General features: G+C 42.8%; 2 protein-coding genes across 2 annotated transcripts; one reads left to right on the forward strand and one right to left on the reverse strand.

The window, feature by feature from the left end:
- The first annotated feature begins 341 nt into the window (after positions 1–341).
- On the forward strand, positions 342–3448 carry Rps27l (ribosomal protein S27 like). The gene is made up of 4 exons (XM_050127573.1): positions 342–506; positions 1160–1268; positions 1909–2019; positions 3255–3448. Exons 1-4 carry the CDS (start codon positions 501–503, stop codon positions 3281–3283), a joined length of 255 nt encoding a protein of 84 aa, XP_049983530.1. The 5' UTR covers positions 342–500; the 3' UTR covers positions 3284–3448.
- Positions 3449–8712: 5264 nt separating this feature from the next.
- On the reverse strand, positions 8713–24495 carry Lactb (lactamase beta). The gene is made up of 6 exons (XM_050126177.1): positions 24113–24495; positions 23716–23782; positions 20987–21177; positions 20168–20519; positions 17302–17467; positions 8713–9479 (listed from the first exon to the last, which is right to left on the reverse strand). The coding sequence occupies exons 1-6, from the start codon at positions 24458–24460 to the stop codon at positions 8954–8956; spliced, it is 1650 nt and encodes a 549-aa protein (XP_049982134.1). The 5' UTR covers positions 24461–24495; the 3' UTR covers positions 8713–8953.
- Between the last annotated feature and the right edge of the window lie 1636 nt (positions 24496–26131).

The following is a 26131-nucleotide window of genomic DNA, read 5'->3' on the forward strand; positions in this document are numbered from 1 at the left end:
AAGAAGAAGAAGAAGAAGAAGAAGAAGAAGAAGAAGAAGAAGAAGAAGAAGAAGAAGAAGAAGAAGAAGAAGAAGAAGAAGAAGAAGAAGAAGAAGAAGAAGAAGAAGAGAACAGAGAATATTGTTGTTGTTCCCTGTGCCTGACCCCATGCACACCTCCTGCCCCGCATAATGAACAGAGGGAGGCCAGGCTGAGAGCCGCCTCAGGTCTGGCTTCCCTCTAATGACTAACGTCCACGACCCAATAGCCTTGTGACCTCGTGGCCTCCCCAGCCTGGCCCGCGTCCAGGGCGGTGCTTAAAGCAGGAGCCCTTTAGACCCTCGGTAGACCTGGACTCCCGGAGCCGCACCACCGAGACGGGAGCCTAGAGAGGCCGCCCCGCCCGCATTCCCCTCCACTACGCCTCGCCGCCTCTATCCCCGGAAGTTGTAGCTGAGCACTCGCTAGCAAGCACCTCACCTCGGAGATCTGGAGCATCGGTGCTGGCCGAGCCGTCACCATGCCTGTAAGTGTTTCACTTTGGGTTCGGGGTTACTTTCTTTCGGGCTTTCTCTCCATCCCGCGCCTCGGCAGGCGGCTCAGCCCGCGGCGTCTCCTGGCCATCCACGCGGCTGGCGGTGCGGGCTGGGGCGCGGCGGGCTTGTCCCGACTTGCCCGGGCGGCGTGGTGTGGCTGGCCCTGCTTAGCCGGAGCGCGAGCGAGCGGGTCGCGGATGGGGAGTCGCTTCCAGCCAAAGGCGGGGTGGAGGGGGGGCATTTCTTCTGCTCGCTAACGGCCCTCGAAGCGGCTGACAACGGTCGTTCCACCCTGGGCGGCCACGAGGCAGCCCGGTGCTGGCAATCGGGTGTGGAGCCCCGGGGCTGAGGTCATCCCGGCCTTGCTCTGATCGGCTGCGCTGCTTCCTCCCGGGGGCCGGAGCCAGAGTCTTGTTCTTACTTAGCTTTGCTGGCTTTCCACCCGAACGAAGAAGGGGTTCTCTATCATAAGCGCCTCGACCGCCGTAAAGTCCTAAGACAAGGACTCAGCGAACGCAAAGTATGGGTGGAAGTGGTCCCTCTGCGGAGGATGCCTGTTGCTCTTGCTTTGCGTTCGTCCTGTGGTTAAATCCGCCCCCAGTGTGCTTTGACTCCAGCAGTAACAATATGCTTCTTTACTCAGCTGGCAAGAGACCTTTTACACCCTTCCTTGGAAGACGAAAAGAAAAAACATAAGAAGAAACGGCTGGTTCAGAGCCCAAATTCTTACTTCATGGATGTGAAATGTCCAGGTAAATTTTCAAATTTTCTTGTCCGAAAGGAAGCTTCTGAGGATCTACAGTTGAATAGAATTGACATCACGGAATTGTCGCAGGGACATTTTAAATAAACATACTCAAGGTTTACTAGGAATATATGGGAGCCCGGTGAAGCCAGGTTAGACTCAAGTCTTCCAGCTGTTCATTAAGGTGATGGATTTTCCTTTTTCACTGTACAGTGAAAGTATGTTGATTCTCCAGTCTCGAATTGTGCTGTCCGAGGTTTCCATTATCCATCCATATGTGGCTGTTTAGTACTTAAAACGTGACAGTGAAAGTGGAGACAGTCTCTATGTGTAAAACACCGAACTCCGAAGACAGCCTGAAAAAGATGACGTGTCTGTTGCATTCTGAAATGTTAATGTTTCAGAAATACTAAGTTTAATAAAAGTTCATCTTAAAAAAAACTTAAGTGGCTTCAAAAATACTTTGTTCCATGTGTGACCTGCTGTCATAGCAGGGACCAGGGTTTACAGGAAATGTGTAAAAGCATCGCTCATTGTAGAAGCAGCATGTATTTACGTGATGAGACAGAACTCTGTTTTCATCTGCTTTGCAAACTTTTAATGTATTGTCCCCCCCCCCTTTTTTTTTTGTTTTGTTTTGTTTTTAGGCTGCTACAAGATTACTACAGTTTTCAGCCATGCTCAGACAGTGGTTCTTTGTGTAGGTTGTTCAACAGTGCTGTGCCAGCCCACAGGAGGAAAAGCCAGGCTCACAGAAGGTATAGCCTTTGGCATTTTCTAACCCAGTAATAAGATTTAGAAGGTTTATTGTGGGCTCTTTAAAGAGTCCTCTGTTCAGATAGGTAAGCTGCTTATGCCTTTGATACTACAATTGTTTTTCTAACTTTAGAATATTTAGTCTTACATTCTTATTCTCCTTGTGTAATTAACTTGGAGTAAATTAAAAAATAAATAAATTTAAAAGTCAGAATGAGATTTTAAAACATTTTATTTCTCATACAGTTAGTGCATAAAAGAGGTTTTTTTGTTTTGCTTTTGTCATTGCCAAGTAAGGAACAAATATCCCAGATGTACCAATTAAAATGCCCCCCTTTTTATTTTTATGGACATCTATTTAATACTAAATTTAAAAATTTAATTTACTTTCTAACTTCACTTTAATACAATAAAAACAATTGTGTACATATTTTTCATAATAATATATTCAGGTTTATAATTCCATAATACTTGAAATTTGCTTGTGATATTTTGGGGAACTGTGAATTTCATATTTTCACTGGAAGAGTTACAAATGCACTAGCAGTAAATCCAAGATCTTTTTGGTGTGACTGGGAGAGATCAGAGTCCAAAGTCAACGTAAGGCATGTTAGAATGGGTTGTGGTGATGCACGCCTTTAATCCTAGCAATTAGGAGGCAGAGGCAGGTGGCCTCCATGAGTTCAGCCTGATCCAGGGCAACCGGGGCTATGTAGAGATAATCCTGCCTCAAAAAAACAAAACAAACAAACACATTGCCTACTGTTATTAATAAGCACTTTCAGGTTGCTGAAACTTATTTCATGCCATGATCATGGGAGTTTGTATGCATATGCTAACAGATAAGTTAAAGTGCATCCGGCAGATTTGTAACCTGTGAGAAGAACTCTAACCAGAGCTAACTTTGTGGGAGACTGAGTAGAGGAAAGGGACTGAGGAGAAAGATAAGAGATCTTCAAAACAGTGCGAACTGTTGGGGTAGGGTTTATAGTCTCAGATAGAGTCCATGACATAATTTGAATAACTTGTACAATATTTATTATAGCAAAATTATATATTAATTTATATTAATAATACTCAGAAACTTCAGTTTTCTGCCTAAAATCTAATGTTCCTTTGTTTAATTAATCTATTCCTAAAGCTTTTTTTTTTTTTAACTTAAAAAGCACTTTTTACTACTAAAATCACACCAAAGAAAGAGTAAGATGTTTAATACACTCTCTTGATTCCTTTGCAGGCTGTTCATTTAGAAGAAAGCAACACTAAACATCTATACAAGTTCCTGAGTTTGCGTTTTTTCACAGAAAGCCTTATCAAGTTTAGTGACTCTACCAAGACAATGTAACTGTGTTTGATTTTATAAAGTATACAACAGTGATCTCCTATTTTGGTGTCAGTTTTTCAATAAAGTTTTAATTATAGACAAGTTCACCCCCCTGCTTTTTTCTTTTATTGTACATGCAAGTGTGCTATACATTTAAGTTGTACTGTGTTAAACATTTTAAACTAGTATTTTGACTAGTTTGTGTCCCATTTCGAGTGTACACACCCTAAATATTTGACTTTCAGACCATTCTAAATTGCCTTGAGCCGGGTGATGGTGGCGCACGCCTTTAATCCCAGCACTTGGGAGGCAGAGGCAGGCGGATCTCTGTGAGTTCGAGGCCAGCCTGGTCTAGAAGAGCTGAGTGCTATTAAATATATCTTTTTAGGATATTATAGCTCCATTTTCACACGTGTAAGCAAAGCGTTCTGTCAAGCCATGGTGTTGCTGTTCCATGCTTAAATGTTCTCTGACATTTATTTCAGAGGTATTGTCAGAATAAGAAATTTTCCCAATTTATTTCTTTTACATCTGGCTCATTTACTGCCACACCACATTGTTTTCTTGTGTACCAAAACCTCACCTTAGAAAGCAAAGAATTAGGGCTAGGGCTGTAGCTCAGTGGTAGAGCACTTGCCTAGGATACAGAAGGCCCTTGTTGAATCCCCAGTACTTCTAGAAAGGGAAAAAATAGCCCTGTAGATTTAGTTTAGAAACCTACCTTTTAAATATTTCCTTAGGAATGTAGTTCTTGTATGCTGATTGGTCTGTAGCAACAGAAATTGGAGCTGCCACTGCTGCCCAGACCCAGCGCTCAGAAAACCCTCAGCCCTGTCCATGTTCTGTTTTCATGGCTGTCACTTCATGTTGTATGCTTAGAACAATCAGTGTTTAGGAGGGTGGATTTAATTTTTGTTCTTTTGAGACAGGGTTTCTCTGTAGTTTTGAAGCCTGTCCTGGAACTAGCTCTTCTAGAACAGGCTGGCCTGAACTCAGAGATCCGCCTGCCTCTGCCTCCCAAGCGCTGGGATTAAAGGCGTGCGCCACCACTGCCCGGCATGGAGGGTGGCTTTATAGTGCCATCTTTGTTTTTCATTTTGTATTTTGAGCAATACATTGTTCTTGGTTTACAGTCAAATTTTCTAATGAAAATCTGTAATTATTTTGTAACTGTATTACTTCAGGCCCTTGCACATGTTAGGCATGTTACGTCTATCACTGGGCAATATTTCCAGGCCCAGTTTATATTTTGATGCGACTTGGTTTACTAAACTGTTAAAGTTGTATCCCACAAGATGTGATTTTGAGGACTGGCCAGTTTTTAGAATATTTTTTTAGCATGAGTATTATAAAGTTGTACTTTCCTCCAAATGTCCCCATTTCTTGGCAAATAAAAGCACGGTTGTGTTGACTGCTTGCTGTAAAGCAAGCCACCCCCAAGTTTAATGGCTTAAGTGATGATCTGTTTTTCTCATGGTTATGTAAGCTGACTTCCTCTGCTGGTCTCATCTAATTTCACTTACACAGCTTTAACTGGCAGTGAAGCTGAGTTGGGTCCAGCATGGTTTTAGTCATGCCTCTCAACTAGTGCTAGCTGGTGTCTAGGACTTCATGGCTCTTCAGTAAGCCAGCAGTGGGTCTCAGGCAGTGAAGGCAAGCTGGACCGTCCCTTCTACCACATTTGACAGGTCAGGAGCGGGAAAGTCAGCCTAGCTTAAAGGGCAGAGGAACGACTTGGCCTGTGAGTGGCAAAATCACACAGGTTACAGCCCAACAGAATGGCAGGAAACTGGCTAGTAAAGGGTTTGTTATGGTATGTATCCTCTCATTTCCATGACACTTTACATATGTAGTACATAATTTCCTTATGTGATACATACTACTGCTTTCTATTGCATTATACAAATATACTACATGTTTTCTACCTTCCTCAAAACTAGGACAGTTACTGTAATCTGGTCAAGTTTATAAAATCCAGTTTGTTGTAACTGCTGTCAACTAACAAATTGTGATGTTATACTGCACTAGCCACCGGTTCTCTTTTTTCCATATGAAAGGTAGGCTTCTAAATAGCTTTGCCCATTAGAATTTTAGACTCCATTACCTACTTACTTCCTATCCTCTGAGCATATTCATAATTTTGTTGTTGTTGTGACAGAGTTTCTCTATGTAGTCCTGACTGTCTTGGAACTCACTAAGTAGACCAGGCAGGCCTCAAATTAAAAAAGATTTGCCTGTCTCTACCAACTGAGTGCTAGGATTAAAGGCATGTAACTTCATACCTGGTCAGTTCTTAAATATTTTAATTTTTCCTGGTCTGAGTAAGTAGACTATGTGAAAAATTTGGAGAAATTTCAAAAGATCAAAGGACATGTGAAAATAATGTCTAACTTCTTAAGTTTTAGGTAAAAGCAAATAAAAACAATTGTGCCATCAGATGCTAAAAAAAAATTAAGTTGCCATATAAACAAGGTTTATGTAAAACTATATTCAATGGTTTCTCTTTTGATGTCATATGGGTCAACCCACAATGTTGTTCATGGAAAAGCATCTACCAAGATATTGGGTAGCAGCGATGGTAGCGCACGCCTTTAATCCCAGCACTTGGGAGGCAGAGGCAGGCAGATCTCTGCGAGTTCAGGGCCAGTCTGATCTACAGAGCTAGTTCCAGAAACTGTCTACAAGAAAGAGAAACGGTGGCTAGTGCAGTATAACTTCACAATTTGTTAGTTGACAGCAGTTACCACAAACGATTTTATAAACTTGACAGATTACAGTAACTGTCCTGAGTTTTGAGGAAGGTAGAAAACATGTAGTATATTTGTATAATGCACAAAAGGAAATTATGTACTACACATGTAAAGTGTCAAACAAGGACATGAGAGTAAACAAACCAACCCTGATGGGTCCCTGCTAGTTAAAAGGAGTGGGACTTTGGGTGTTAGTTTTTCTCCTGTATGATTTGGTTTTGATTTTTGTTGTTGTTGTTGTTTTTGTTTTTCGAGACAGGATTTCTCTGTGGTTTTCGAGCCTGTCCTGGAATTAGCTCTTGTAGACCAGGCTGGCCTTGAACTCATAGAGATCAGCCTGCCTTGACCTCCTGGTGCTTGGGATCAAAGGCCTGCACCACCACCTTCTGGCTCTCCTGTATGATTTTAAGTGAAGAAAATTTGACATCTTTACATTTTAAATTTTGGGAATTGGAAATATGCATATTTGTTATAAATCTTTTGTGCCTTTTTTTTTTACTTTCACAAAATTTCAATTTAATACAAGACCAATAAAATAAATCAGTAAAATAAATCAGCCGGGCAGTGGTGGCACACGCCTTTAATCCCAGCACTTGGGAGGCAGAGGAAGGCGGATCTCTGAGAGTTCGAGGCCAGCCTGGTCTACAAGAGCTAGTTCCAGGACAGGCTCCAAAACTACAGAGAAACCCTGTCTCGAAAAACCAAAATAAATAAATAAAAATAAATCATTTGTAGTCAACGATCTCCCTTCACAAGTTTCAGTATAAAGAACAAAAACAAGACAGGATTGTGTCTTTTTTTTTCTGAATAAGGGTCCGTCTCTGGAGACAGAACCCTGTAAGATATAAAGATTTATCAATACTGTTTCTGACTGCTTTGGGTAAGAAAAGTGAGTGTGCTTGTGGAGGCCGGAAGTCAGTCCAATGTCCTTCCTCTATGTTCATTCTCCACCTCTGAGACAAGATCTCCCACTGAGCACAGTGCTACATGATGCACCCATGAGCTTAGCAGGCCAGCAGTCTTCGGGGACCCTCAGCACAGGGTTCCACCTTTTACATGTCCGGAAGAAGTGGACACGTGTAAAAGAACTGCTGTCTACAATTCACACAACCCAGATACTGATTTACTGTTAGACAGAAAAAGGTGAAGACATAGGCGTAGGACTGAGAAACACAGAAAGGTTCTTTTCATAAAGTACATAAAAACTGACTTCTTTCTTGTGTCTTCCTGTGTGCACTGGCACACGGGTAATCTCCAGCATGTACCGTCTGGGACTATTCCAACAAGATATCCCAAAGTCAACACTGTGGTAAGCTATCTGCGGAGTCTACCTTCAAGATGGCTCCTAGTGATTCTCAGTATTCATCCCTGTGTTCAGTCCACTGTGGAGACCCAAAAATGTGAGCCTATTCCACCGTGTCTGAAAGGGAGTTTGAGCTTATTTTTGCTTGCTTAAAATTGTTAACAGGTGTGGTTACAAATGAGAGATTCTGACCTAGGTGTGGTTAATTAGTATTTTGAGTGTTAAGTAGATCTGTTCCACCTGGGCCAAAGGTTGGAGAATTCAAGTCTATTCCTTGTATCATGCTAACGAAGTCTGTTGCCTCCCCCTTCCCCTTTTTGGAGTGAAGTATATAATAATAAACAAGGTGAATTCAGTATTGACTGAATGTCCCTCCCAATGCTTTTCTGTTTCTTATTTCTCTCACATCTCTATTCCTTTTGTCTAATAATTCTAATCCTCACGCCCCTACCCTAGAACGTATGAGTTTTGTCAAAGCTGGCTCCTACAAAGGATGGGTGTCGACCTGTGATTCTTAGACCAACAGAGTTTGTCACATATGATGGTACAGGACTGTCTCTGTTGTACTACCTGCTCTGTGCCTTCCTTGCCATGATGGATGGCAACTCTGGAAATAAAAACCTTCATTTTCCTCTGTTGTTTTTGACAGGTGATTGGTCACAGCAGTGTAAACTCACGGATATGGTGGATTCTGACTGGTTTGTAACGAACAACTGTACTTGCTATGCTGTATTCCGCACTCACTCTCTCAGCCCCTCTTCCTCTCTTTAACTTGCTCTAAAGCCCAACTGTGACATAAGCAGCCAAGCAGCCTTATTGGGAGGCCCATGTGTGACAAATTGAGGCCTTTTGCCAAATCAGACACAGGACTGACTGCAGACCATCTTGGCAACTTTCCTCCAGTCCCATAGACACTTGGGACAACTACCATACCTTATGGGAAACATCTTTTCAGACTGCCCAGACCCACCCAACTGCACTACTTTTCAATTCCCAGGCCTCAGGAAGGATGGGAGGACAAATGTTTCTTTTAACCTGCTATGTATATATTTATGAATATGTGTGTGTGTATAAACAATACATATGTGTTTCTCATGAATGTGTTTTCACTGTTACATTAAAAGGTCTTCTGTTACATGAGACCTCCTCTATTACACATTCAAACAGTATATACTTTAGCTAAGTGTAGTGGAGTGGCTCATGCCTATAAGCCAGGGACTTGGGAGGTGAAGCAGAAAGATTCAAGTTCAAAACCAGTCAATACTACATGGCAAGACTTAAAGAAAGTAAAAATAAAAAAAACCTAAAAACTAAAAAGTACTGTCTTTTATCAGAATATTTTATTTCAAGATTTAACACTTTTTTTTTCAAAAAGTAGAAACAACTGTTATTTCCCTGAGTGTAAAGAACTAGTTGTACAAGAAAAAGGCAGTTACAAAATTAAGCAATTAGAGGAACATAATTCTCCACATTTAACTGTTCTCTATTACAAATGTATTCTTAAATACATCAACATTTCAAAGAATGAAAGGCTCCCTGTGGACCCCCGCCATTTAGGACTAGTCGGTTCTGTCTTTATCAAATTCCAAGGCAATCTTCAAAGCAGTGCTATTGAGGCCAACGGACTGCATGTTACAGATGATAGAGACGATTATTCCTCGTGGGGGCACCTTGTTCTTTAAGGCCTCTGGGTCCAGTTCTTCAGGAAGGACCAACAGGACACTACTGGCACCCACTGCACCTCCAGTATGTGAGGCGTAGTGCCTCTGCTTCCGGCAGGAACCATACGTTTGCTTCTTTTCTACAACACCCCATGCCATTGCGTATTTGCCCTCTTTATCCCAGGACATCTCTGTGTTAGGGACCGGGGTCCACATCATCACCATTGTTTCTGGCTTGAGATATCCAGGTAAGAGATTTTCATTTGAATTCTTAAACAGCCCGACTTGGTAACCATACAGCATTGCGTTCCCAAACTTCAGAAGGTCACCCACGGTAGACAGAAATCCGCCACCAGCCCATTTATAGGAGTTATCCACGTAAGGTGTGTTGACAAGACGTTTCTTTTTATTGTAAACATAAAATCTAAGATAAAATAAGAATGGTCATTAAAACTTTAGTAGTCTATTATTATTGACTTTACATAATAAATAGGAATATGTACAAATGAGGCAGTTTGTACTTCAGTATAGCAATTATACATACAACTAGAAACTAACCATACATTTTCAGTATGATCCAAATGACAATGATAACTGAGTAGTTCATTCTACTTAATGACTAAGGCATAGAAAAAATCTTCCTATTGTATGGTTTTCCCATACTGAGCATATCTAACTTTTAGTACTTACAATGATGCGCTGATCAATACCATGTATTTTCCCATGCATTAGGTAATATTTATACTGGGTAGATATTCCTAGTCCTTGGGCTTAGTGTTGAATCATGTGCCACAAATGAATGTTGTAACAAGAAGTGTGTACGTTAGGATGTTTAGAAATAAGGCTGATGTGCAAAAAGACTAGATTTGTAAGACAAAAATAGCATACTAATGCCATGTATGATGATACAATGAATGCCATGTATGATGATGTAATATGGTAATTCCTAGGGGTTGTGGGAGAGGCTAGGTTCAGCAAAGTTCAGTTTGAATCCCAATTCTCACCTTTACTGCTATAATCACTTTGATTAATCGAATACTTACATAGTTATTACTAGATGTCTGGTCATTTTCATAAGCATTAAGGTAGAAAGTTATTTGTCCTAACAGATTCTTCAGAGGTAGTTATTATAAATGCGTGCTTGGTTTGGGAGTGACAGAGCTGGATTTAAAGCCAGGCATTCTGCCATGCTACGCTGTTTCTCCACTCTAGAATCTTACTTCGTGATCTGGGGTTACTACTCCTTCCATGCAGAGTCCAGATCATGTGGAAGGAGCACATTGCATATTTCTGATGGGTGCTAAGGCATAAATGATAGCTGTAGTTTACTTATGTATTTAACAACACTGAGGAAGCTCTACAGCCAGGTATGTTCTGAAGCTGGGAAAGTGTTAAGGAAGACAAAGCGGAGGATCTATTCTCTATGAGGAGGCTCCAGAGGTCAAGGCAATGTAACCACAAGTAAAGAAAAGATGAAACTTCCCTCGTGGAGAGCTTTTCATGATCCCATGGTGCTGCTCTCGGGTTAAGTCTGCTAACCGCCTCCCTCCAGTGATCTGCCTGGAAGGGCATCGCAGCTCCACTAGTTACAAGCAGTCATCACCCTGAATCCTAGCATCAGAAACTCGAAAACGTCTTCCAGGCACCACCACTAGCTCCCTAACTCTTCAACATGGAACATCTCTGCCCTTCTGTCCTTCACTGCCTCGCTGGCCCCCTCCTGTGCTCTCGGTCCTTGAATTCCTCCTGATTTCACCTGCTTTTTCTGCTCTAACTATGGCATTGATTATTTCATCCACCCTGGCGATGGGCTCACCAGAACACTGTCTCAGTCATTATAACCACATCAAACACACTCATCTTGACAACCCTCCTTTCCTTTGGTCTCTACTGACCAAGTAAAGCAGAAATCCATAGAACAAATCTGAGTGCACACTGTATACTCTGGCTACAGGACAATTCTCCTGACATTACCTCCTGAGTACTTGGGTCACAGGCATGCATGACCATGCCCAGCAATAGAAGATGTTACTATGTGGTTGTTAGGAGAGGCTGCTCGCTCATTCCCGGCTGCCAGAAATAATCACATAGAACCTATATTATTTAAAACACTGATTGGCCAATCACTTAAGCGTATTGCTAGCTAGCTCTTACATCTAGAATTAACCCATTTCCATTATTTTATATTTTACCATGAGGTTCGTGGCCTACCAGCAAGGCTCCAGATGGCAGCTCACATCTTTCCCCTCTGGTGGCTACATGGCGTCTTGTGACTCTGCCTTCTTTCTCCCAGCATTCAGTTTAGTTTTCCCTGCCTAGCTCTACTCTGCCCGATTACAGGCCAAGGCAGTTTCTTTATTCATTAACCAATAAAAACAACACATACACAGAAGAACTTCCCACACCATGAGGTCTTCCTGTGTCTAACACTAACTTCAGGAACCTTACTTGGCCAGTTTCTGCCGTGTCTTAGCCTTTTTTCTTCCCACTCCTAGGTCAGCTTCTTCCTCAAAACCAACCATTCTCAGGGTGCCAGCTCAGCAACTAAAATTATCAATACATCTGAAGGGAGTCACATAATTGGAAACCATTAAAAGGAAGTGTGTTTTCTCATTAAGGTATTTATCTCCTAAGAGAAAACTCTAAGCTTCTAAACCTGAATCACTAATATCCCATGCTAACAATTAGTTCTGTGTAACTTCCTTTTCACAGCAAAGCATTTGAAAACACTTATGAAGGTTGGACATTAGGGATCCCCATCCGTGCTTCCTTCAAGTGCAAATTTTCAGAGAGTTACAGTCTTTAATTTAGAAATCTAAACTTCATATAGGCAAATTCTAGACTTGAATCTCTCAATTCCTTTGGACAGAAAACAAATTAGCTTTTTGTGAGAATAATTTTGTTCAGTAGAATGGTAAATGGAACTATTTTAAATTCTTAGGGACTTTCTTCTTTTAAAAGGGAACAACACACAGATTCTCAAAAGTTACTGGTAGTTGTAACTGAGTAATTGGAGTGAAGCCAGATGACAAACAGCCTCCACTTACTTGGAATTCTCCACATTTTGCAAAAGAGAAGCGTTATATAACTGCATACTTAGAAATTCAAAATATTTTCATTTTTAAAACACTTCTGAATGTTTTCAGAGCACTTACATGTTACTTCTTTTTTACTGGTATGAGAGGCTTAGAAACCAGCTAAATTTAAAACTGCATATTATAAGCATCTGGGGGTGTCGCTCTGTGGCAAAGCTCTTGCCTAGCATGGGCGAGGCCCTGGGTTCCATTCCCAGCACAGCAAAACACAGCATTGTGCAGCACAGAATGCAGCCCCAAACAGCAGCCTCACTTAACTCTTGGCCTTCACATTTCAAGGCACGGCCATCTTTGCTACGGTTGCACTGAGCTCTCCTGGGGCGGCTTTAGCAGTCAGCAGCACGACTGGGGACAGAAAACCTACAAGACTTGCCGGACAATGGTGGCACATGCCTTTGATCCTAGCACTTGGGAAACAGAAGCAGGTGATCTCCGAGTTTGAGGCTAGCCTGGTCTATAGAGTGAGTTCCAGGACAAAAAAGATGAGAAGGAGGAGGAAGAACTACAAGACTTCCCCTCTTGACAGCCCCTTCCCAAGCCAGAACCAGACGTGGAACCGCTGGCAGAACTGCCGGGACGGCCCCTGTTGTTAAGAAAGTGATGGCCACAGCCGGGCGGTGGTGGCGCATGCCTTTAATCCCAGCACTCGGGAGGCAGAGGCAGGCGGATCTCTGTGAGTTCGAGGCCAGCCTGGTTTACAGAGCTAGTTCCAGGACAGGAACCAAAAGCTATGGAGAAACCCTGTCTCAAAAAATCCAAAAAAAAAAAAAAAAAAAAAAAAAAAGCAAGCAAGCAAGCGATGGCCACAAAAGGGGTGATGTTAGCTCTGCACAAGGGGAGCAGCATGTGTAGGCCACATCCCAGGTCTCAGCCTGAGGAGATCTGGCCTGGCTCTGCCTTGCTTCTCTTCTGTCCCCTATCACTATATTTGAGTAGTGAGGCGTCCTGAATCATGGTGAGACTACTAATAAAAACTCACTGAAAAACTGAAAAACAAAAGTAAACCCAAAAATCCTACACTGAAACTGAGCCTGCTAGTCTGTCAGCTAAAGGCATGAAGGAGCTTCAAACAAGAACAATGCTTAGTTCTAAAAGACACCAGGAAACAAACAGAAGGTGAAGCCATACCTAGAATATCAAATATAACAAATAGTCCCGAGGACTCCGTTGTTTGAGTCCATCAACTCAGGACATCAGAGGGTTCCCCTTTGTTTCATATGGTCTGCATTTTACCGCCAAGCCTACCCACCCCCAAAACTAAAGATTTTTATTGAAAGTACTGTGCCAACAGAAAATACTAACGAGACCTAATAAAGCAGTAGATTATGACTAAGGATTTCCACACCAACAAACCAAGTTCCTTTTTTTTTTTTTTTGAGACAGGGTTTTTCTGTAGCTTTGGCGCTTATCCTGGAAATAGCTCTTGTAGACCAGGCTGGCCTCGGACTCACAGAGATCCGCCTGCCTCTCCTTTCTGAGTACTGGGATTAAAGACATGTGCTACCACCTCCTGGCTGTTCCTATTCTTTTTTTAAAAAGAATATAGTTATTATGTAAACAGTGTTCTGCCTGCATGTCTGCCTGTGGGCCAGAAGAGGGCATTTGAATTTTTTGCGAGTTACAAAAACAGCAAATGATAGCTGATCCAGTCTGTACAATTACAAAGTCTCAGTTTCCAGATTAGACACAGGCTTGGGCTAGGGAGGTGGCTCAGTGGGTAAGAGTGGTGATGTACAAGTGTAAGAACCTGAGTTAGAATCCACCCACACACGCCTGGAATTCCAGAGCTGGGGCCTGAGGCAGGTGGACAGGTCTAGACAAGGATCAGTAGTAGAACCTACCTCGAGGGAGGGAGGGAGGGAGGGAGGGAGAGAGAGAGAGAGAGAGAGAGAGAGAGAGAGAGAGAGAGAGAGAGAGAGAGAGAGAGAGACTGAGACTCCCTGGCTTCTAAATACACATTCGTGAGCTTACATACACAGACACATGCGGGCCGGGGGAGTTAACTTTAAAAGCAAAGCTCAATTAGTGCACACAATGTCCTTCTCCCCCTCACATACAGACTTAGATCCTCATTTTCAAATATTAGATCACATTCACAATAGGCTCATATAAGTATGCTCTTGGCACTAGAGAGTCTTTCTTTAGCTTCCACCGACAAACCCTGGTATGTGTGTTAGTCCCCTTTTTTCTTTGCAGTAGAGTATGATGCTAGGACCTGCAGATAACACTCGGGCGATGTGATCCCGAACACGGACAATCTCGGGCTTTTTAAAAAAATTAAAATTCATTGCTTGCTGCTAACCTAATTTCTTCTGTCTCTCTTAGGCCACAAACTGATTTGCAATGCATATTTAATCCTTTAAGATAAGGTAGCAACTTAAAATGAAAACTGAGCCAAAACAATGTAAGATTAAATAAAACTAATGTGGAAATAGAAAAATAAAGTTTGAAAACTACCAAAGTACTACCATTTTCTCTGTTTCTTTTGAAAGTGCCAGTAAGGCCCTTTGAAGCATATTATTCAAAATACGTAGGGAAAGATTCACAGTTGAATTGTTCAATGCACTACCCTTCTATTACACCAAATAGTAATAAAGTAAAAACCACAATTGGAAAACCCATATTAGTTGCTGGTCCCAAAATTCTCCACCAAAACCCCCTTTCCAAGTTTCTAGGGGAAAAAAATGGTTTTGGTTTTTGTTTTTTCAAGACAGGGTTTTTCTGTGCAATAACCTGGCTGTCCTGGAACTCCCTCTGTAGACCAGGCTGGCCTCGAACTCACAGAGATCCACCTGCATCTGCTTCCCAAATGCTGGGATTAAAGGCATGTGCCACCACTGCCCGGCTAGTTTCTAGCAAAAATTATGATTAAAAATTGTAGTTGGTTTAGTGTAGTACTTCACTAAATATCTTTCAATCTTCAAAAACTGAACCCATAGTAAGGAAAGCTTTCTTCATTCTAACCCAATGAACACACAAACATGAACATCTTAATGTTCACCATTAGCGTACAGAATATCAACTATAAAACCCTGATTAATAATATGCATTGGGCACGGTATTACATGCTTCTGATCCCAGCCCTCAGAAGTTTGAAGTAGGGGGATTTTAAGTTCATGGCCAGTCTGGGCTAAATAATGAAAGCTATCTCAAATTTCCCAAAACAAAAATATACACATATAGGAGACCAAAGAGAAGGCTCAGCAGTTAAAAGCACTTACTGCACTTGCAAAAGACATGCATTCAGGTCCCAGCACCCAAACTAGGAGGCTCACAATTGCTTGAAACTCTAGTTTCATGGGATCTGATGGCCTCTTCTAGCCTCTATGAACACCTGCACATGCATTTCACATAAATTCATGCAATCACACACACATACACACAACTAATAACCATATACATATACATACATATAAACACACACATATATGCATACACACATTTGTATGCCTGGAGGTGGTGAACGCCTTTAATCCTAGCACTTGGGAGGCAGAGGCAGTTGGGTCTCTATCAGTTTAAGGCCAGCTTGCTCTACAGAGCAAGTTCCAAGACAGCCAAGGCTACACAGACAAACTGTCTTGAAAAACAAAAAATATATACAACCTAATAACCATTTACCCATATAATGGCAATGACAGATTATGACTCATTGATCAAAGTTACCTACAAATGCATAGTAATATGAAAAAAACATAGCTAATAAGGGAGGAAAGTAGTTTTCTTCTAATAGAATTCCAACCAACAAATACAGAAAGCAGAGAAGGGCTGGAGAGATGGCTCAGTGTTTAAGAGCACTGGCTGCTCTTCCAGCGGACCTGGGTTTAGTTCCCAGCACCCATTTGCAGCTCACAACTCTAATTCCAGGGATTCAACAATGCCCTCTTCTGGAATCTTAGGTCAACTTCACACTCATACATGCACACACACACACACAAAATAAAATAAAATAAAATAAAAATGAATCTTTACAAAATAGAAGAGAAGCCTGGGTGGTGGTGGCACACGCCTTTAATCCCAGCACTCGGGAGGCAGAGGCGGGCAGATCTCTGTGAGTTCGAGACTAGCCTGGTCTACAGAGCTAGTGCCAGGACAGGCTCCAAAGCCACAGAGAAACCCTGTCTCGAAAAACCAAAAAAAAAAAAAAAAAAAAAAAAAAAAAAAAAAAAAAAAAAAAAAAAAAAAAAAAGAGCTAGCTCTAGGACATCTAGGGCTGTTACACAGAGAAACCCTGTCTCAAGAAAAAAAGGAGAAGGAGGAGGAGGAGGAAAAGGAGGAGAAACCTGGTACCACTTTACTAAAGTCACTAAAACCCCATTACCAACAGTGGGACAAGTTTACAGCATGCAACTGCAGAGACACAGGACAAGAAGAGAAATGTGGAATGCTGGATCAGTCCGTGGACCAGACACTATGTGCATATGTGAGCGCATGTCACAAAGGACTTTACTGGAACGATGGACAAAACTGTAATAACCACTGCACAAATGTTGTCATTTTTAGGAGATGCACATTTAAGCATTTGTGAATAATGAATGCCATGTCTGCAGCTTGTTTCCAAATGGCCCAGGGAACACCAACGTGCAATCAGATAATATAAATATGGCATAGCTACAGCATTTGGGGAATCAGGGTGATGGGTTTATGTGAATTTCTTATTCTATTGTTAACTTTTTCTAAGGATGAATTAGTTAAAAATATATTTTAAGTAATGAAAAATCAGAGGTAAATGTAACATTAAAAATAAGAAAAGATGTTTAAAGACCAAATTGTTTTGATACATGATAGGTAGAATTTTGGCCCAATTACTCAGGTGCTTAGATCATGATTGTTTCCGTGCCCTCCTTCCTTTTGTGATAGTCTCGTTCTAGCTTGGCACTCACTCTGCAGCCTAGGTTGGTCTTGAACTCACAGCAATCCCTGTGCCTCGTCCTCCTGGTGCCGGCATGAGACATCATGCTTGACTTACTAAGCATCTTGGGGTATCGCGAACATACTTATTCCCCTCATTTTACTCATAAAAAACAGGCACGGAGAAAAGCTCCAAGCACGTGGCAAGCCGACGTTGGAATGGAAACAAGGACGATCAGGGTGTGAAATCAACAGCACTATGTGAAGATGCGACACAGCTGGACGCGGCAGGTGTCAGTTTACCTTGCTCTGTTGTAAATCACCGGCTCGTTCTCTTCCTGTACGGTTGTCAGCATGTCCAAGTCATGGAAAATTTTCTGCATATAGTCCAAATATTTATATCCTGAAGCTCTTTCTACGATGGCTGCCAGCAGGGTATAGCCAAATGTTGAATACAAAAACTGACTACCTTGAGACGTCATTGCATGGGGGGGAGGGGAGAAAAGGCTTGATTATTATTTAAACACATGTGAAATATGTTCCCGCTGACAACAGTCAGACTCATAAAGTTGTAATATTTTACGTCAACATCTAAAGCTAGGTTAGGATGATGTGCCAACACTGAGTTAGCTTTGTAATGCCCATGCCTCATCGGGCCTGTTCCAGGACACAAGAACAGCATAATGTTCAGCCCAGGGGCTGAAAGGTGTATGGATCTGCTCTTTTATGTGAAAATAAATACACAACATTTATACACAAATATATCCCACCTAAAAAAGGCAAAACAAAATCCTTCAAACTGGCCATCAAACAGAAAGGTGGAAGAAAAGCAAATTTGATTTTTCTATCAGTTGTCCTTTGGGGGGCGAATGGGAAGTGCTAGGATTGAACCCNGTGGCGAGCACAGGAAAAGCCAAAACCTGGAGTTCCTGGAGAGAAGAGCAGTGACATGCGCAGAGAGGAGCCATGGACTCTCGGGCTTTCTTTTTACAGGTAAAAGGCAAAACAACTTTATTTCACAGTTTGGTGTATTTAAAGGGCAGAGTGGAGTTGCGGGATCTCTGGGGGTGTCAGTCCTTAACTAGCGCTTTAGAGGTTATTAGGGCTCGGAGCTACTCCTCCAAAAAGTGCATCTAAAGGCGTCTTCCTTCTGGCTATCAGATTGCTCTGAAGTTTTGAATGCCAAGGGGAGGATAAACTGAGTCACAGGTTGCCCTTGAATTTAGGTTTGTCCTTGCAAAAGCTTTGCAGGCCCTCTGCATAGCAACACAAACCTCACTGTGTGTGGTAGGCTGGTGCTCAGGCACTGACTCTCCCTGCTAGCTTGTCCATGATCAAATAAATGTTGTGTTCTCCTCAATACATCCCGCTGTGTAAGGTATAACTAGGCACATGTGTTAATGTGTTTGTTTGTTTAGATTGCCTGCCTCTGCCTCTTTAGTACTGGGATTAAGTGTGTGCACCATCATTGCCCAGCTATGAGTTATTTTAATAAAATGTATGTAAACATAAAAACTTTGGGGCTGGAGAGATGGCTCAGAGGTTAAGAGCACTGACTGCACTTCCTGAGGTCCTGAGTTCAATTCCCAGCAACCACATGGTGGCTCACAACCATCTGTAATGAGATCTAGTGCCCCCTTCTGGAGAGCAAGCATATATGCAGACAGAACACTATATACATAATAAATAAAAATAAAAAATGTTTAAAAAAACATAAAAGCTTTGTTTTAAATATAGACTTAAATATATACCTATGGTTCATTTTTTGTTTGAATTTCTCAAGATTTTATGATCCATACTAAAAATAGGTAGAAACTTTATTTTTAAATACAAAATTCATAACTATATTTTCACTGGCTTTCTTAGTTATATAAAAATATTGATTCGTAGTAAAATCTTTTATTTATATATTTTTTTTAAATTATGTGCATGGGGGAATTGAGTGCCTATTGAGAGTAGCTGACCTCAGGCCTGAAGAGAGCATGAGAGTCCCAGGACGGAGCTGGAGTTATGGGTGGCCATGTGGGTGCTGGGAACTGAGCTCAGGTTCTCTGTGAGAGCAATACAAGCTTGCTCTTAACCACTGAGCCATCTCTCCAGTCCCATAAAATTACTTTCCAAATGAAAATTGCACATCAACCGATGGTAAATTTAAGAAAAAAAGATGAAAAAGATAAAATCAAGTTTGGTACTACACACCTGTAATCTCAGCACTTGGGAGACTGAGGCAGGGGAACCACATTTGAGACCATGCTGAGCTACACAGTGAGTCACTGTCTCAAAGAAAAAGTTCTTTTTATAGTTTAGCTTTTAGGGTGAATAAAGGTGAGTTGATGAACCCTAACTTCTTAAGGAACAAAAGTATAAACCAGGCTGCTGAACCCTTTACTTGCTAGCCACGTACAGGCGCAGCAGCAGCACCCCCCCCCCCCCCCGGCCAGGTTTTGTTTGGTGAACTATCCTTCCAACACAACACTCATCACAGTTTCCATGACTATCTTGATACTGAGCATCTTCTATGACCGGGCAGCCTTCCAATGACACTAAAGATAAAGAGCAACCTTCCCAGGAAGATGGCTCAGTTGGGAAAGAGCTTGTAAGGCAAGCAGGAGGACCTCAGTTCAATCCCCAGAACCCACAGAAAAAAGTCGCAATGCACTTGCAATTCTAGCTCTAGGGAGGCAGAGACAGGCTGGGGTCTGCCAGGCAGCCTAGACTGATTGGCGTGCTCCAGCCAACGAGACTCTATCTCAAAAATAAGGTGGGGCTGGCAAGATGGCTGGACAGGTAAAGGGATCTGCTGCCAAGACTGATGCCCTGAGTTAATCCCTGTGACCCAGTGGGAGAAGGAGAACAGATTCCTGGAGGTTGTCCTCTGACCTCCACACACAATAAACAAACAAACAAATAGTGAAAACAAAACCGAAGGTGAACTCTTCCCCAGGAATGACATCCAAGGTTGTTTCCTGGCCTCTACAGGTGCATGCACCACACACACACACACACACACACACACACACACACACACACACACACACAATGCACGCCCTATACTGGCTGGTTACGATCCTTAACCTTACTGACAGCAGTCAAGATGGTGCCCTCTTGGGTTTTCTGAAGAAAGAACACTTCAACAACAACTTTGCTAGGAGAGGGAGTTAGCACTCACCAGGTTTAAAAAATAGAGGATCATTTTTAAATAATCTTAGAGATTCAATTGAATTTTCAAATTTTTCTTTCAAATATAATTCGCCTTGTTCAAAATCATTCTTTTTCCTGCCATGCTTTGAGTGTCGGCATCTGGCTTCGTTCTCCTGCTCGCCCTTTGCTTTAGGGGAATCGCTCTTCTCGTGATTTTTGCCTCCCTTTTCCTTTGGTTCTTTCTCTTGGTCAGATGGCATTAACCCTTTTGTCATCTTCAAGGCTTTGTAAGCTTTCTCCTCTTTCACTTTTTTCATGTCCTTTTCATAATGACGAATTCCACTTAAATGGGAAATCAACAATCTTGTTGTGACAGAAACCTAAAAAAAAAAAAAAAACATAAAAATTCAATTACAGTTGGCCATGGTGGTGCACACCTTTAATTCCAGCACTCAGGAGGCAGACGCTGGTGGATCTCTGTGAGTTTGAGGCCATCATGGTCTACAGAGTGCATTACAGGATAGCCATGGCTGTTACACAGAGAAATCCTGTCTTGAAAAATCAAAATAAAAAAAATTCAATTATAGTGTTGACCTGCAAATCACAAGCCAACAACTTTGGAATGGAAGACTAACAGTCTCCACTCAGAACTGCTGCTTAGACAATGTCATGTACAGACCTTTGCTCTAAATTACAGAAATGTAGTCGACAGATTATCATCTAGATTGAAAATGAAAGTCTATGAAACAAAAGCAGAAACTAAAAAAATCTATTAGCTATTTAAACTATAATTCCAGTGTAAATCGTGTGACATACCAGTGGGAGAAGGTACTGGGGGGGTCACTACCTTTTCACCCTCGTATTCTTTTTCTGGGAACTCAGGAACATAGTGTTGCACTGGGAGGTCCAGATCCAGTTTTCCATCTTCCCAGAGTTTAGCCAGAGCCACCATGGTAAGGCTTTTGCTGATACTTGCGATTCTCATGACTGTTTCTGGTTTGCAGGGTACCCTGTTCTCCACATCTGCATAACCTAAACCTTCAAGGGAAATAAAGCGAAAAGTCTGACACTGAAATCATATCAATTAAAACACACTGTGTATAGCTTCTCATGGGATATTTAAACTGTCAGACTCAGAGGAATGAGAGTCTTGCCGATACTGACAATTGGAAGCCTAATGATTTAAGTTTAAAGCTGAACTGGAATTTTACCTGGTACCCAACAATTTCCCATTTGATATTTTCAGATATTAACTTTTCTTACCGTAACATTATGATGATTACACTTCTTTTTGTGTTTTTCAGACAGGGTCTTGTTACGTAGCTCAGGTTAGCCTTGAACGCAAGATTCTCCTATCTCTATCAGGGATTACAGGTATTGTGATGGCTATTCTTGGTTGTCAACTAACTATATCTGGAATTAACTAAAACCCCCCAAATAAAGGGCACACTTGTTAAAGGTTTCTGGTTAATTTGAAATGGAAAGATCTACTTTCTAATCCAGAGCTTTGGGGCAGGAAGACACACCTTTAATCTGGATCTGATCTGAGCCAAGCCTTCTGCTGGAAGCCAATATAAGGACACGGAAGAAAGAAGCTTCCTCCCTCTGCCTGCTTTCCCTCACCTTGCTAGCAAGTCCACTCCTTCACTGGCATTAGAGCCTACTCCTTTGGGATTCCAGCATATACTGAAGTCCAGCTGAGACATCCAGCCTCATGGACTGAACAACTACTGGATTCTTGGGCTTTCCATTCATACCCAATCATTGTTGGAGTAGATGAACCATAATCTGTAAGTCATTCTAAAACCAAAGAACTCTATTAAATACTTAAAGTATAATTCCAGTATGAACTGTGTAACATACCATGGGGAAACTATATATAATTTATGCCAGAGGACAACTTGCAAGTTTTGGTTCTCTCCTTCTACCATATGGTCCCCTGAGATTGAACTCAGATTGTCAAGTTTAGACTCTTTGGGTACCAAGCATGTACATGATGCACAGATATACACGCAGGCAAAACACTCATACATATGAGATGTGTGCACACAGAGGCTAGAAGTGAGTGTCAGATCCTCTGGAACTGGAGTTACAGACAGTTAAGAGCCCCCATGTGGGAACCTAATCTGGATACTCTGCAAGATCACTAAGTGTCTTTAACCACTGAGTCCTCTCTCTAGCCCTGCCCCTGTTACATTTTTTTTTTTGATTTTTCGAGACAGGGTTTCTCCATAGTTTTTTTTTTTTTTTTTTTTTTCCTGTCCTGGAACTAGCTCTTGTAGACCAGGCTGGCCTCGAACTCACAGAGATCCACCTGCCTCTGCCTCCTGAGTGCTGGGATTAAAGGCGTGCGCCACCACCACCCGGCTACATTTTTTTCTTTTTGAGTCAAGATTTTGCTGTATATACCCCAGGTTGGCCTCAAACTCAAGGTGAATCTTCCTGCCTCAGCTCTTCAGTGCTAGGATTATAGGCATGTGTTATCATACCTGGCTTATTAATTTTTTTTAACCACAAGATAGTTTCACCAATTAGTTATATTGATTAGAATACACATATACTCAGGGGAAGTAGACTTTTTCAAAACCCCACCGCTGCCAGCAATGTCTTCTAAATCTACTGCTTTCCTTAGACAATGCCTGAAATATCATTTACTAAAAACCGAGGTGATGAATTGGTGCAATTTGTCTGCAACACTGAAGTTATATCATGAAACAGTGCTTTGATAAACGTATCATAAAATGAATAGAAATGCTCCCCTCAAAGCTTCTAACTTTGGTTGGGGAGAAGTGAGGACCAGGATCTCCCTTGACTCAGGCTGGCCTGGAGCACACTATTGGACCGTGAACTTCTCCAGTTTCCTCCACCTGAGCAATGGGATCACAGGTCCATATCACTTTATGTATGTGGTACAGGGGGTCATAATGAGACCAATAGCAAGCACTTTACTAACTGAGCTACATCCCAAACCATGTCAAGGTTTTTTATTGGTTAAAAAAAATCGAAACAAAATAGTTAACACTTCTGCCTAATAAAAATAATAATAGACTGTAACTCATTAAGGACAATGGATATTGTGTGTCCCTAGTATTTAGTATAGTACCTTTTAAAGAAACAAGGAATAAAAAGATTACCGAATTAAAGAATAAAATTATACGGAAGTTGACATTTTATTGACTCATTAGGGCAATCTACAAGGGCTGTGTGTGATAGTGGATATTTAATGGATTGCTCTTCATTACATTTTCAGATCAATAAATCCACTCTTAAGAGTAAACTGGGAGCAGAAACAAGCCGTTTTGAACACTTCCGCTTACTTGAGTCATATTTTAATTATTTACTTACTTTTGGATTTGACGCCAGGCACATTAAGGTTACGCAAGCGATTTCCACTGAGCTACAAGCCTAGCCTAGTTAGTTACATTTCAAACTTTGCAGTGATGGATAAACGGCCTGGTTATTCTACTGATACATTGTCTCTACAATATGTGTCACTTTTTGCAACTCCAACCAGTAAGATACCAGTATTTTATTTCACCGAGTGACAAAATGAGCCACTAAGTAATACTTGCTCACCTTCTGACCAGACTTCTTTTCCATCTACAGAAACTCCAACAACTATGCCGGGTGCGCCAACCTCATCCTAAGATAAAAGAAGAAAGATGTAGGTGGTTCAAAAGTATAAACTCTGTACACAGGGAGGCGCTCTCAGTCTGGGCCTCTGACCCCGCCCACCCAGACCCCGCCCACTCTCCGGCCCCGCCCACCGGAGGCAAAGATTCTGCTCAGTTTGCCGTGGCCCGCGACGGGTACTCAGGGCATTCTCTCCAAAGGGGAAGGGGCGGTCCCCTCCGCGGCCGGTGACCTCAGCTGCGACTTGAGCAACCCCGAGAGCGTCAACCCGCGGCCCGGCGGTCGGGAAACGAGAAGTCTTTTTCGGAAGCCGCAGCCCTGGCGTCCGCTGGGCCCGCACCTTGATCCTATGCAGCAGATCGCGGCTGCTCTCGATGGCTCTGGAGAAGCCCTTAGCTGCGGGCGACGCAGGCGTGTGCGGGCTCCCGGGGCTCAGGGCCTGCTCGTGCGGCAGCTCGGCGCCCGCAGCCTCGGGGTCCGCGGGGGACTGAGTGGGGCCGGCGCTCCGCAACCCCACCACCAGCTTCGCCCCGAGCGCCAGCCCGAGCCCGAGCCCCAGACCCCCGGCCCAGCCAAGGCCCAGCACGGGCAGGCCGGGTCTCCCGTGCGCCCCGCGCCGCCCTCCGCTCCAGGCCGGGCCCGTGGCGGCCGCAGCCCGAGCTGTCACACTTGACAGGAGCCGGTACATGTCGCCTCTGTTGAGCCTCTGTTGAGCCAGCAGCTTCCCTGCTCGCGCAGGCCCGGCCCGCGGCGGGCGGGACGAGGGGCGGGGCCTTACAGTCCCGCCCAGTAGAGTCCCTGAGTGTGAGCGAGCAACGAGCTAATCGAGCTTCTGATCCTGGCCTCCTTTCTGCCTTCTGGCTGCTTATCTTCACTGGTTCCTCCTCTCCTCTCCCTTTATCTCTTTCTTCTCCCGTCGTCCTTTCTTTCACGTCTTGTTCCTTCTTTTATCTACTCTCTTTCCTCCCTATTTCTTTCCTTCCCTTATTTCTTCCCTCCCCCCTTCTTTTTTCTTGTCGTCTTTCGCTCTTGCTTCCTTCATTCCTCCCTATACCCTTTCTTTTCTTTATCGCCTTCACTTACTTTAGTTCTATTTCTTTTCCTCTCTTCTTTCTTCCCACTTTAGTTTTCTCTCTCACCCTCTAAGCTCTGTTTCTTTTCCTTATTTTCTCCTCCTCCCCACTTTGTTTTTTCCTTGATTCTTCCCTCCTCAAACACGTGACATCCTTAGACAAGTTTCCTGTCCAGGTCCCCATCAACACCCTCTTGCCGCCGCCTTATGCACACCTCAATAATACTAACTCCTGGGTATCACCGAGATGCCCAGTGGTTAAAACACTTGACACACAAACTTGAAAACTGGAATTCAAATCCCCAGAATCCAGGTAAAAATACCCAGTGGGCATGATGCCTACCTGGAATTGGCAAGGTCTAAGTTTAAGAAACCCAGCCTAAATCAGTAAGTTAGATGAGCAATTAAAGATAATTCCCATCATAATCTGGGACTTTGACATGATCCCCACACAGTAATGCAAATTTGCATACACACATGCATATACCACATGAAAATAGAAAAAAAAGTGTAATGGGTTTTCATCACTTTTTAAAGACATATTTACTTATTATGTATACAGTGTTCTGCCTGCATATATGCCTGGAGGCCAGAAGAGAATGCCAGATCTCTTTATAAATGGTTTGAGCCATTATGTGGTTGCTGGGAATTGAACTAAAGACCTCTGGAAGAGCAGCCTGCACTCTTAACCTCTGAGCCGTCTCTCCTGTTTCTCTTCTAGGAGAATTTTGTGTCTTGACTTAACATCCTGCTCGGGGACAATCATGCTACAACCGCACGGTGCTCATTCTGTACCACACACAACTTTGAGCACACGACCCGTCACCCCGTTATGTAGCATCACCTGGAGGTTGCTTGTGTTGTCATTGCCATCAGACGCATGAGGACACTGGAGTAAAAGGAGATTTAAGGGATTTGCCCAAATCTACAGAGTGGGTAGGTGGTGACCCAGAAATTTACATCCTCAGCCTTCCTCTCTTGTCAGAAAGTTTAAAGTAGGCTTTTCTTAGCAGAGGCGTGGGCTTTGGGAAGCTGGGGGTGTATTGCTAAGACCCGTGGCTTCCCAGCGGTGCCAGTGGAGGCAGACGCAGCAAGTATAACATGGCCTGGGTCCACTGGGATGGCATGGCTGCCCTTTTATGCCCAGGCCTGTTCCCTGCAGTGTTTGCCAGCTTCTGGGGGTGCCTAAAGAGTAAAAGTCCTAACGCATGTCTCCATTGCATCTCTGTAGCTAAAAACACTGCCCTTTCCCTCTCATGTGAGGGATAAATAAACAGCTCCACTCGT

The sequence above is a fragment of the Alexandromys fortis genome, unplaced genomic scaffold (assembly GCF_014885135.2).
Source record: "Alexandromys fortis isolate MF-2015 unplaced genomic scaffold, M_Fortis_MF-2015_v1.1 scaffold_22, whole genome shotgun sequence".
NCBI lineage: Eukaryota > Metazoa > Chordata > Mammalia > Rodentia > Cricetidae > Alexandromys > Alexandromys fortis.